The sequence below is a fragment of the Ips typographus genome, linkage group LG7, assembly GCF_016097725.1.
Source record: "Ips typographus isolate SLU linkage group LG7, UJ_Ityp_2.0, whole genome shotgun sequence".
Lineage (NCBI taxonomy): Eukaryota > Metazoa > Arthropoda > Insecta > Coleoptera > Curculionidae > Ips > Ips typographus.
The window spans coordinates 3,544,367-3,556,333 of NC_138428.1; the positions used below are offsets into that span (position 1 = coordinate 3,544,367).

Below are 11,967 nucleotides of genomic sequence, written 5' to 3' on the forward strand. Positions count from 1 at the left end.
TGTCAGATGTCAGTTTGGTGGTAATGTTTTCCGTTGTTGCCATATTTGCTACTTATTACTTAGTTTTTCTTATTTAAGTACCACCCAAGCATTACTCAGGGCTTGTCTTTGCTCAAGGACTCAAGAAAATAATTAATTATTATATAGATTAAGGTCGTTTTAGTATATTCAGCAAACTGCCAATTTCAATGAACAAAATTTGTTCGGTAGTCGGTTCAGCTAGTCAGCTTCTGTCATCTGGTAACAGTGGCAACACTGCGGCCTGGGCGCCTGGGAAGAAAAGTTCTATTCAGGAACAATTTTCCTCCAATAAAACGCTATTTACTATTAAAAAAACCTGTGAAAATGGAACAAATATTAGCCAAACTCCTGGTGCCAAACAACATTACGATCTTAGAGGTAAGCGAGCTTCAGGAAGACTGTAAAATCAGAGAACATATTGGGGTCCTAACCTCACTTTCCACGTGCAAAGCCGGATTTCAGCATTCACTCCCACGTTTTTAGGGCACCAGGGAGCTGAAAGATGCGTTCAAGAAACCTGAAGCCATCCCGGCGCTCTGCGATGTTATCGTCACGTCCACAAACCCCCAAATCAGGCAGTCTGCCTCGGTGTTGCTACGCAGGAAACTCGGTAGGCGAAAACATTGGACCAAACTGAGTGTAGACATGAGAAACCGGTAATTCAGTGTCTGATACTTTGTCCAGTTAGTTTAGTTCATAGTGGAGGGTTTTAGGATCAAACAGGGAATGTTGCAGGCTCTTATAAATGAGCAAGAGAAACTGGTCAAAAATGCTATAGCCCAGTTCATAGGAGTGATTGGAAAGTATGAGTTTCCTGATAATAGTTGGCCTGAAGTGTTGCAGTTTATACATACTTTGTGCAATAGTGACAATACTGTTGACAAAGAGGTAAGAATGTGTTCTATAATTTATCTTGGTTTCAGATTTAAACATTTTTTAACATCAGATTTAAGTCTCTCAAAACTGACTTCTGTGATTTGTTTGTTTTTAATAACTTAATTTGAAATAATAGTAAATTACATAAAGGTCAGATGTTAGAGTCTTGAAATGTTAAGAGTTGTCAAATAATGAAATAACCATACAAAACTCCTAGTATTTTCTACCCAATACCTTATTTGTAGTCAGCTTTGCTTGACTACACCTACTGAATTTTTAAATAATAGTTATGAGCATTATTGCTTCTAAACTTTAAACAGAAATGTTTTAACAATGATTATCAGTAAACTACTTTGATTCAGAAATCAAAATAAACCAAAGCTGAAATTAGTTTGGAATTCTAAAGAAAAGTTTGAATTTAGTAGTGCAAGGTTAGTGAGAATCCCCATAAGGTAAGTTAGTGAGTAGTGGTTTATTGTTTTTTCCTCGAAAAATAAGGTTTCTTTAAAATTATGTAGTTTTGAACTCTTCAATGTTAAATCTGGGTCTTGTTGTATCTCCATGTAGAAAGACAGTCTGCAAAGTATATTTAGTCTTAGCAGGGCTCTTGATGATTGTACCCAAAAGGTGTTGAGTACCTTTGGTGGATTAAAGGCTTAATATTGTGGAAAAGAGAGAAGACTGGGTGTGTTTTTTATTTACAGTACATACAGTTACACTGTGAGAATATTGACTTACTTCAAAATGTAATCAAAACTAGTAAAAATTAGTTTTAGGCCAATTGAATTCCTGAATGTTGAAAGATATTTTTTCTGTCCTATTCAATTGGTTTTTTAATTTATTGATGAATCAACCTATTGTACAAAAAGCAAGAAGTAGGGCAATACAATTGTACCAAAAAATAATTATTTCTACATATCAATTTAATACAAAACATATATTTTGGTTGATACAGATTTCAGTAGCTTCAGAAGTGTGTTAACTGCAGAAATATGTTTTAACTCTGCCTACCTAGTATATCAATATCAAAAGTGAGAACCAAATACGATTTTTACAAACAAAATGTTTACTCTTCTGCAGAAAATTGTGGAAACATGTTGCACAATTTTATTATACATTATATCTTCTTTTACTATTTCTAAAAACTATAATATTACAGATGGGCATGTACACTTTATCAATAATGACCGAAATGTCACACAGTTCCTACATAGTCCATGCTGAGTCATTTGCCGTGTTGTTCACCAACACGCTGAATGGCCTAACCCAACCCAACACAAATCTGGGCTATTACACTGTAATTACTATGAAGAATCTCGTACCGATAATCGGGGGGCATCAGCAGGTTTTGTTGCCACACTCTGAGCAACCATTAAATCTAATAAAAACCTTTGTAGATGATAAATGTGTATCATCAGCTGTTACCCCGCGTCTTAGAAATTATTAGGGCGTTTGCCAGTCAGGATGAGAAAAAGGCTTGTGATTTATTTGAAATTTTAGAGGAATTGATTGAGTATGCCATTGCGGTGGTTACACCGCTGGTTAAACTTATCATTGAGATGTGCCTTCACTTGGGCAGTGACAGTTCTATACCGATGGCTGTGCAAATTAAAGCTATCAATGTTGTTGGTAAGTTTTTGGTTCGATTTTTAAGAGTTAGGAGTAACTGGGAGATTATAGGATGGTTAATCCGAGCCAAAGGAAAGGTGGTGCAAAAGAATAAACTGATTGAACCCATCATAGATGTGTTGATTCGTTTGATGGCTCAACAGCCTGATGATGAAGGTAATGAAGAGTATTTTTTGGGTGACCCAGATCAGTTTACATCTATAACTGTGGCCACCCAGACTTTGGACATGATTGCCATGAATGTACCGGCCGATAAAGTAGTGCCTTACTTGCTCACCAAAATTGAACCGGCTATACAGGGTGAGTGTATTTTTATACCACCAATATGAGCACCACTTACAGGTTAAGGGTTTAAGGTGGGGATGTTTATGCCCAGAAAGCTGCTTATCTGTCTCTAGCCGTTTTGGCTGAAGGCTGTTCTGAACGAATACGAACCAAATACTTGAACGAATTTTTAAAGTGCGTTTGCACTGCCATACACAATCCCAATCCGGTAGTAAGAAACGCTGCTCTGTTTGCTCTGGGTCAGTTTGCGGAGCACTTACAAGTATGTTGTACTGGCTCCACGTGTTAAGAAAAAAAGTCTGATTGGTAAACGTTTGACAGCCGGAAATAAGCAAATACGCGTCTGATCTACTTCCGGTGTTGTTCGAATGTCTGGGGCAGGTTCTCAAGCAAATGGAGGTGGAAAAAAAGGATCCTCCCAGTTTAGACAGGTTGTTTTATGCATTGGAGACGTTCTGCGAGAATTTGGAGGATGGATTAATGCCCTACTTGCCTACCTTAATGGAAAGGTTGATTGTGGCTTTGGATCCTCAATGTTTTTCCATTCAACTGAAGCGGGTGGCGCTTAGTGCTCTTGGGGCAGCCGCCACCGCCGTCAAAGAGGGAATAATGCCTTATTTTGATAAGATTATTCAGGTAAGTGGTAGTTTAATTTAGAAGTTGAGAAACACAGAAAATTTAATTACTTTATAAAAGGTTCTCAACTACTACATCAACACGGATCCCGAATCGGAAATCCATCAAATTCAATGTTACTCGATTGAAACGTTGGCAGTGGTGGCGCAATTTGTGGGCGCCGAAAACTTCAAACCTTTAGCGGCGGAGTCTTTGCAACTAGGGCTGCGCATTCTCGATCAAACCGAGGATCCTGACGTGAAAAAAAGCGTCTACGCTTTATTTGCGGCCTTGGCCATTGTCATGAAGGAGGAACTCAGTCCAGCCTTGCCCAAAATCGTGCAGGAGATGATTGTCAGCATTCAGAGCAGTGACGGAATTGTGGTTAGTTGACAATGGAATTGACGTGAGTGAAGTCTTTAAAGTGAAATTGTTGCAGTCTCATTACGATGAAGACGACAAAGAGGATATTGACGTTTACGGAAAATTGAGCGATGACGAGGATGAAAATGATGAGGAGGATATCGAAGGGAGTAGTTCGGCTAGCGACGATTCATTGCCGAGAGGGTATTCAGTGGAGAATTCTTACAACGAGGAAAAGGAACAAGCTTGTTTGGCTTTGAGGGAGATTTGTTGTAATACAGGGTGAGAGCGTAACTGAAGAATAAGTTTATTGTTGATCAAACTTAAAAAGAATATTTTGAACAGTCAAGCCTTTTTACCGTACTTGGAACAGAGTTTTGAGGAAATATTCAAACTGGTGAACTACCCCCAAGACGATATTAGGCGAGCTTCAGTAGAAGCTTTGCAGCAGTTCTGCATTTCTCTTTATAAGGTTTTAATTTATTTTATTTCCCCATTTATTAACAGAAGGTGTTCCTCAAATAGTTGTACAGGGTGTACCATTTATATTTCATTATAAAGGACGATTCGTATTTTTCGGAACGTCACCGACCGGGAACGTCTAGTCAAAATATTCTGTAATGTAGTTTGAATGGTGATATTCGCATACTAAAGCACCATCACGGAACGTTTGTCAGTGTCATGTGAATAAGTTCCGTGACGCTGACGTTCCGGAAAATGCGAATCGCCCAAACTGAAAACTTGGCTAAAGCTTAAGTCCCACGCGTCCGTGATCCGACGACACGAATACACGAAACTCTTGTAATTGGTTGAAAATGCTTATTAGTCTAGAGAGAGAGAGACAAAAGTTAAACAAAATTCTACTTCGATGTCCTACGAAATTTAAAAACCATCAGGTCCCGTCAACCAAAGTATCCCGTCAAAACATTATGACCAATCAGGCGAAATTGTCGGATTACGGGACTCCAGCTTAAAGGCCGTTCCAGGGCTAGTGGCAGTACCATAATAATTGTCGCTCCTTTTCTATTACATGTGAATTGAGTAAGATGAAAATTTGACGTATGTTATTTACGAATTTTTAAATTAATATCTTAGTGTGTTTTATGTGATACATGGAAGGTATAAATACTTTTAAAATAACATTGATATTGATCATGTTGTCAAATTCTCCCACAAAAAAGGTATTAATAATTTATTCAAAGAGAAAAAACACATTTCTGCACTGACACTGGACAATACCAGGGACGTAAGTGAAAACAAAACTCATGGTCGATCTCCACAAAATATACTCTCCTGCATTAAAACTGTAGCTACCAACAATGGCTTCCCTGTGGGTTTGGTCAACAAAATCTACTATAATCACTTTAAGAAGTTTGTCAACAGGAATCTCGTAGATAAAGAACGTAACACCGAGAGTAGATATTTCTCCATACGTACCTTACCTGGGGCCTTTCTCGCTGGGCTTCAAATCCCTGTTTAAACCCTTTGGTATTACTATCTGTTTTAAAGTTTCACACTCTACTTCCCACTTCCTCGTCAACTCCAAAGACCCAACCCAACCCCACCCCTTAACAAGTCTGGTGTTTAGCAGCTCTCTTCCTGCACGTTGGTCAAACAGGTAGGAAATTTGCTACTCAAATACACGAACACGAGAGAGTTTGAAAAATGTATTAACAACCAAATTTTGAACATCAGTTACATGAAATCACTCTTTTTACGCCACCTTCGCCTCAACAACCACGACTTCAATGTTGAGGAAGGCTTCAAACCTCTCCATTTCTCTGAAAAAGGCAACTTATTGGACCTTTTGGAGGCCCCTGAATTCAATAAAGTCTCTTCCAATGACAATGTGGTTTGTCTCAATGACCAACTTAGAAATACCCCTTTCTTCTGATCCTTCAATTTCTAGAATTCAAGGCACTCCTCCCGCTTCCCCGTGCTGGCCTTTGACTTGACTCTCTCTTAACCTGTTCACAGTTAATTTCCACTATTTTGTGGAGATCGACTCTGAGTTTTCTTTTCACTTATACTCACTACTCCACTGTGGGAATATGGACTACTACTTCAAATCACCAGAAAAGTCGTAACTGCCACTTTCTCTGAGACAGACGGTGGTCACCCTGTATAATCGTTTATTTGGAACTCCAGGTAAATGAAATTTTTACGAAACCATTTATAGGTAAACACCCCCGAATCCAAACCGGCTCTGTACAAAGCACTGCAAATGTTCGTACCAAAATGTTCGGAACTGATTCGTACAGACGAGGAACGTTCAGTAGTGATGAACTGTCTGGACGCGTACGCGGCCATTTTGGATGAAATCAAAGGAGAGGTATTCGTGGGGGAAGGACATAGGGAAGCGATTATGAATTGCGTGGTGGACGTGTTGACCATGAAAACAGTATGCCAGGACACGGATTTAGGACAGGCGCAGGAAGCAAATCAAGAAGACGACACTGAAGCGGAACAGGACGAGCTGTTGCTGGAATCTGCTGGCGAGGTTATCCCCAAATATGCGGCCGCTATTTCACCAGATGATTTTGCCTGTTATTTTCCTAATGTGCTGAAACTATTGAGTAGTCGAACGGTAAGTTAAGGATGAGTTGATGACCAAAATGATTGATATTCCAACATCAACAATCTCTTCAAAATAACTTTATTTGTGGATTATTAAAGGTAAAGCAAAATAGCGTGAGCCAAAGATCTTTCGCCTACGGAACATTGGCGGACTGTATGAAAAGCCTGGACGTTTATGTGGAACGATTCGTCCCGGATTTGGTCAAAATGTGGTTGACCGGTGCTCGAGATTCTGCGGAGGAAGTGCGCAACAATGCCATTTTCGGTCTAGGGGAGATGGTTTTATACGGCAAGGAACACGTTTTCAGGTTATTATTCAGTAAAGGGTGTGTGAAGTAAAAAAAATTATCCTTCCTGTCCCGGCCAATTTCACTTTCCGTACTGTCCAAGTAACTTCCACCCTAACCACATACACTTTTTCATAAAACTAAGAATTTCATATTTGCTTCACACTCTTGAAACTTACCACAATCTAGCTGAACTTATGATTTAGTTACTACAATGAAATCCTCCAAGCCTTATCCCAGGCGGTAAGTAAAGAAACCCACGCGGGCACTTTGGACAACATTTGCGGAGCCTTAGCCAAGATGATTATAGTAAATCCGAGTGGAATACCTTTGGACCAAGTAACACCAACACATTTTAGCTTTTCAGACATCAATCACATTCTACCTTTACTGTAGGTCTTCCCGGCTTTTTTGCAAAAACTTCCCTTAAGGGACGACTTCCAAGAGAACGAGGCTGTGATCAAAAGCTTTGCCACTTTGTACCAGCAAGGTAGCCAGGTGCTGAAACAACACCTGGGGGACGTAATCAAAGTGGCTGTGCACGTTTATTACAAAGACCAAAGCCCTAATGATGGTAAATCAGAGTTACGGCAATATTTATTGTCATTTTTGTTCTATTTTTAGCATTTTTAACTAAGACTAACCATTCAATGATTGTTTTAGAAACAAAACACATCCTAACAGAGCTAATCAAGACGCTAAATCGGGATTTCAGCCAGGAATTTGGGCAAATTGTTAGTTCTTTAGGACCAGAAGCGACCGAATCAATAAGAAGCTTGTTGGCTTGATGACAGAGTGCCAACATTTTATTTATTGTAATTTAAGTATAGTTTTGAAATCAGATCATGCTAGGGTAAAGTTTTCTTACAAATTGTTGTAGGAAATGTATATGAGTGTAAGTTTTGTTTGTTGTTTTATATAGAAAGTATTTAACACAGTATCATTGAATATTTTTTTTAAATAAGATTAAATTGCTTTTATATGGTTCTTAGTTTTTCATTTTCCTAAAGCTAAAGCTTGAGGAATTACAGGCTTTAGGGGTACTGGGCTGATGAAAATGAAAAAAAAAAAAACAAATAATTCAACTTGTATTATCTATTGACGCTTAAAAAACTATTGAAACTTCAACACTAGAGCCCCCTTATTCTTCTTTGGGGTATTTACCATTGTAAAAAGGAATATAGTCAGTGATCACCCTCCAGTCAGTCAGGAAAACAATTAGGCCTCCGGCGGTGCCCCCGTACACTGCAGCGCTGCCCAACCTGCAATAGACGCCCTAATTTATAAATAAGGTCAAGAAAAGGGGAGCTTTGTGAATGGTTACATAACCAATAGTTCAACCTATGAAATTCAAACAGTAAACTCACCAAGCGGATGCAATGTCTAATTGTTTTCTGCCGAGGATTTTTAGCAGAGACATGTTGCCTGTAGTTTATGTTATTTAGTGGTTTTTAAAAGAGAAAAAATTAAAAGGCCGAAAACAAACACCTGGAATTTTAATTTTTAAATTGACTAAAGACAGACAGATGACAGAATGACGGCATTGACAGACTATACTAGAAATCAAACTAATTTGCAATGACGTCACATGAGGGGAAAAATTTGGTCACGTGACTGTAAGTAGTAAAGAACATAAAGTAACTTACAAAGATAGGATTTTTCCTCTAAAACCACAGATTTTTCAGAGTTATCAAATTCATTAGGGTAGAATGACAAGTTTGCTTGTCCTCCAGCCTATAGATATCAGGAATTGTATTTTTGTACTTAAGTAATAGGAAATTATATAACATTTTAACGTAAATTTAGTAGTTGCCTGGCAAAACAGGAAAAGTGGAAAAATTCAGCATCAAAGCATAAAAAACCACAAAGTTGGTTTAGTAGTTATTAAGTATTAGTTAGCAATTTAGAAACGTAGATGTCGTGCAAACAAAGAAACTACTTAATTTTGTCAATTATAATTATCGCAAAATGTTGAGCAGGCCCATATAATAAATCCCCGTCTATTTGCATGCATTTTGTTGTTGCATTGTACCAAAACCCGCAATCCGGTTTATGTTATACACTTACATAACGCAACAATCTGTCAGCAAATACGCGTTAAAACCGACCGTGAAAGCATATTGTAATAGTTTTATTGTTTAACGGCATAAACGAGATAAAAAAATATGTATCGCATATTATGTTTAATGTGAGGTAAGACTGCGTTAAAAATGGTGAAAAGTGGTGAGAACGTAATGGAAAGTCCTAAAAATGGCGCAAAAAGTGACCCCAGGTGAGATTTTTTAAATTATCCATTAATTGTTTCAAGAAAAATATTAATAATAAAATCAATAATACAAAGAAAACCTTGAATTTAATAGAAACACTAGTGTTACACCTATAAAAAAAACAGGTATTTGCTTTTTTTATGTCTTTACTAATAATTTGCAAGTAATATTGAAAGTATAATATTTGTAGTGTTTTGTAAAACAGGCTAGGTAATACCATATTGACTTAATATTAATTAAAATTTTGTTTAAACTAAAATTAAAAAATGTAGTTACATCCTACATAGAATAGCAGCTTTCTTCCTCCATTTTTACCTGTCTCAATGACTAGATGGGGCTGATTTAAAACATTATTTTTAAAGGTGGAAATTTTGGAAAAAACGCCGTTATGTGGTGGCAGCATTGAGTTTTTGCGGATTTTTCAACGTTTACATCCTCCGAGTAAATTTGAGTGTGGCCATAGTGGCCATGACGGAAAACAGGACCGTAACAGCAGAAAACGGTACGGAAATCAACATTGTACGTATTTAATTAGCCTATATCTAATCAAAAATATTTTAGATTATTTATTATGTAGGGACCGGAGTTTGAATGGAGTAATGAGTTGCAAGGTCACATTCTAAGCGCGTTTTTCTACGGTTACATAGCCACCCAGTTTGCCGGTGGACTGTTGGCCGCCAAAATTGGCGGGAAACTTTTATTCGGCTTGGGGGTGGTGGTCACTGCCGCCTTCACTTTGATTACTCCTTGGTTGGTGGTTGCTAACGTTTACCTGTTGATTGCAGTTAGAGTGATTGAAGGAATTTTCGAGGTTTGTATTAAAAAGTTGACATGTTATATAAACTGGATAAGACTATAGATGAATTCTAGGGAGTGACTTATCCTTGTATTCATGCCGTGTGGTCCAAGTGGGCTCCGCCTTTGGAACGTTCCAGATTGGCCACCATAGCCTTCTCTGGCTGTTTTGTGGGCACCGTGATCGGAATGCCGTCTTGCGCTTATCTAGCCGCCGCCCTGGGGTGGCAAAGTGTTTTCTACGTTTGCGGTTAGTGTACCACAACCATCAAGCTTGTTAATCTAAGTTTACAGTTGACAGGTGTGTCTGGAGTGATTTGGTTTGTCTTCTGGATACTGTTCGTGGCTGGCAGTCCGGAACAAGATCCTAGAATTACTCCGGAAGAGTTGGAGTACATTCAGAAGTCTATTAGGAACGTTTCTGAAGAACGCACTTTTAGGACTGATGTTCCTTGGACGAGGATTTTTACTTCTATGCCTGTGTGGGCTATTGTGGTCTCCCACTTTGGGGAAAACTGGGGGTTCTACACTTTACTTACACAACTTCCCAAATATTTAAAAGGTACTCACTTAGAATAGATTTGCTGAGAATTTAGATGCTCATTAAACAGAAAAGACATCTACAGCTACGATTTGGGCAAGTCGGGGTTCCTGTCCGCGCTCCCATACTTGTTGATGTCCGTCCTCATCCAGTTTTCTGGACAATGGGCTGATTGGTTTCTAGTAAAAAAATACTTAACGACTACTCAAGTGAGGAAGGTGTTCAACTGCGCCGGGTTTCTTTCTCAGACTGTTTTCATGCTAATTGCCGCTTTTTGGTCCCATCCTATTGGTTCCATTTTTTGTCTCACAATGGCTGTGGGACTTGGGGCCATGGCTTGGCCTGGTTTCAGGTATTTTTTCTTATCAGCAACCACTTAGAACATTTATTATTGTTTTACAGTGTGAACCATCTGGATTTAGCCCCCCAACATGCAAGTATCCTTATGGGAATTAGCAATACTTTTGCTACCTTACCAGGAATTATTAGCCCAACTATAACAGGGTACATTGTGAAAAGTCCACCTGTGAGTTTTTTTTTGTAATTTTTTAAGAAAAATGCTCAATGTTGTTTGCAGACAGCGGTAGAGTGGCAGACTGTATTTTATATTGCTGCGACAATTTACTTGTTTGGAGCCATTTTTTATGGAACATTTGCCTCTGGAGATCTACAGCCTTGGGCTGTGGAAGACCAGGACCTCACTTTGACCAAGAAACAGGATGCAGGTGTAAATAATGACGGTTATGTTGAAGAAAACAATCCAACCTAAATAAATGATATTTTTTAATGCTATTTTGATTTTACCTATAAACTTCATACTACTCAATAAACTGTAGCTATTTATAAACACCTTGTATTGATAAGAACAAATTAATATGGCGGCCAATTTTATTAATTATTATTAATTTTTCAAAACACGTGACTTTGATGAGATTTTACAATACTGCTTAGAATGGTAATGCTAATAAACCAATTTATGATTCTAAGCAGTTAAAATACATTTTGGAAAAAGTTGAATTTTATGATCAAAAATGTAGGAAGGGTAGGTATTGGCCTTCCTAATCATACTAAATAAGTGCTTATTCTTGAAACGAGGGAAGGAAGTTATCAAGAGAAAGACCTGTAGAATGTGACCAGTTTAACAGTTTTGACGTTAGTGACAGTTGTCACGTGATTGTAGAACCTTATTTAGTTAGACGGTCACGTGACAATTGTCAAAATAACTGTCATATATCTTAGAAACACGTTTTAAATCAAATACTGCAAGAAAACGTTTCTAAATGCTGATTTTTGCACCTTTTCAGCATGGTTTAACAGTTTTGACGTTAGTGACAGTTGTCACGTGATTGTAGAACACTATTTAGTTAGACGGTCACGTGATAATTGTCAAAATAACTGTCATATATCTCAGAAACACGTTTTATATCAAATACTGCAAGAAAACGTTTCTAAATGCTGATTTTTGCAACTTTCGAGCATGGTTTGGCAGTTTTGACGTTATTGACAGTTGTCACGTGATTGTAGCACACTATTTAGTTAGACGGTCACGTGATATTTTGCAAAGTAACTGTCATATATCTCAGAAACAGGTTTTATATCAAATACTGCATGAAAACGTTTCTAAATACTGATTTTTGCATTTTTTGAGCATGTTTTGACGTTATTGACAGTTGTCACGTGATTATAGAAGACTATTTAGCTAGACTATGAA

The 11,967-nt window shown here is 38.0% G+C and overlaps 3 protein-coding genes across 3 annotated transcripts; 2 read left to right on the plus strand and 1 right to left on the minus strand.

Annotated features, from left to right (window-relative positions):
• Positions 1-238: 238 nt before the first annotated feature.
• LOC145732073 (importin-4-like) lies at positions 239-7,640 on the plus strand. Its single transcript, XM_081984106.1, has 16 exons — positions 239-399; positions 505-677; positions 735-909; positions 2,057-2,242; positions 2,295-2,526; positions 2,578-2,826; positions 2,883-3,073; positions 3,133-3,447; positions 3,508-3,810; positions 3,866-4,071; positions 4,135-4,261; positions 5,969-6,376; positions 6,466-6,674; positions 6,860-6,992; positions 7,050-7,227; positions 7,317-7,640. Exons 1-16 carry the CDS (start codon positions 346-348, stop codon positions 7,439-7,441), a joined length of 3,264 nt encoding a protein of 1,087 aa, XP_081840232.1. The 5' UTR covers positions 239-345; the 3' UTR covers positions 7,442-7,640.
• Positions 7,641-7,733: 93 nt separating this feature from the next.
• LOC145732082 (cytochrome b-c1 complex subunit 10-like) lies at positions 7,734-8,180 on the minus strand. Its single transcript, XM_081984119.1, has 2 exons — positions 8,021-8,180; positions 7,734-7,915 (listed from the first exon to the last, which is right to left on the minus strand). The coding sequence occupies exons 1-2, from the start codon at positions 8,071-8,073 to the stop codon at positions 7,795-7,797; spliced, it is 174 nt and encodes a 57-aa protein (XP_081840245.1). The 5' UTR covers positions 8,074-8,180; the 3' UTR covers positions 7,734-7,794.
• Positions 8,181-8,708: 528 nt separating this feature from the next.
• On the plus strand, positions 8,709-11,048 carry LOC145732076 (sialin-like). Its single transcript, XM_081984108.1, has 8 exons — positions 8,709-8,925; positions 9,283-9,439; positions 9,498-9,731; positions 9,791-9,965; positions 10,017-10,277; positions 10,332-10,608; positions 10,659-10,782; positions 10,834-11,048. The coding sequence occupies exons 1-8, from the start codon at positions 8,864-8,866 to the stop codon at positions 11,023-11,025; spliced, it is 1,482 nt and encodes a 493-aa protein (XP_081840234.1). The 5' UTR covers positions 8,709-8,863; the 3' UTR covers positions 11,026-11,048.
• The last annotated feature ends 919 nt before the right edge of the window (positions 11,049-11,967 follow it).

What these genes read in the sequence shown, in the direction of transcription:
- LOC145732073 (XM_081984106.1), top strand. Translation starts at nt 346, where the DNA reads ATGGAACAAATATTAGCCAAACTCCTGGTGCCAAACAACATTACGATC. An exon ending in TAAAGCTATCAATGTTGTTG is followed by an intron (nt 2,527 to 2,577) that starts GTAAGTTTTTGG and finishes GGGAGATTATAG; the next exon opens with GATGGTTAATCCGAGCCAAA. An exon ending in AATTGAACCGGCTATACAGG is followed by an intron (nt 2,827 to 2,882) that starts GTGAGTGTATTT and finishes TAAGGGTTTAAG; the next exon opens with GTGGGGATGTTTATGCCCAG.
- LOC145732082 (XM_081984119.1), bottom strand. Translation starts at nt 8,073, where the DNA reads ATGTCTCTGCTAAAAATCCTCGGCAGAAAACAATTAGACATTGCATCC. An exon ending in TTAGACATTGCATCCGCTTG is followed by an intron (nt 7,916 to 8,020) that starts GTGAGTTTACTG and finishes CGTCTATTGCAG; the next exon opens with GTTGGGCAGCGCTGCAGTGT.
- LOC145732076 (XM_081984108.1), top strand. Translation starts at nt 8,864, where the DNA reads ATGGTGAAAAGTGGTGAGAACGTAATGGAAAGTCCTAAAAATGGCGCA. An exon ending in ACGGTACGGAAATCAACATT is followed by an intron (nt 9,440 to 9,497) that starts GTACGTATTTAA and finishes TTTATTATGTAG; the next exon opens with GGACCGGAGTTTGAATGGAG. An exon ending in TGATTGAAGGAATTTTCGAG is followed by an intron (nt 9,732 to 9,790) that starts GTTTGTATTAAA and finishes GATGAATTCTAG; the next exon opens with GGAGTGACTTATCCTTGTAT.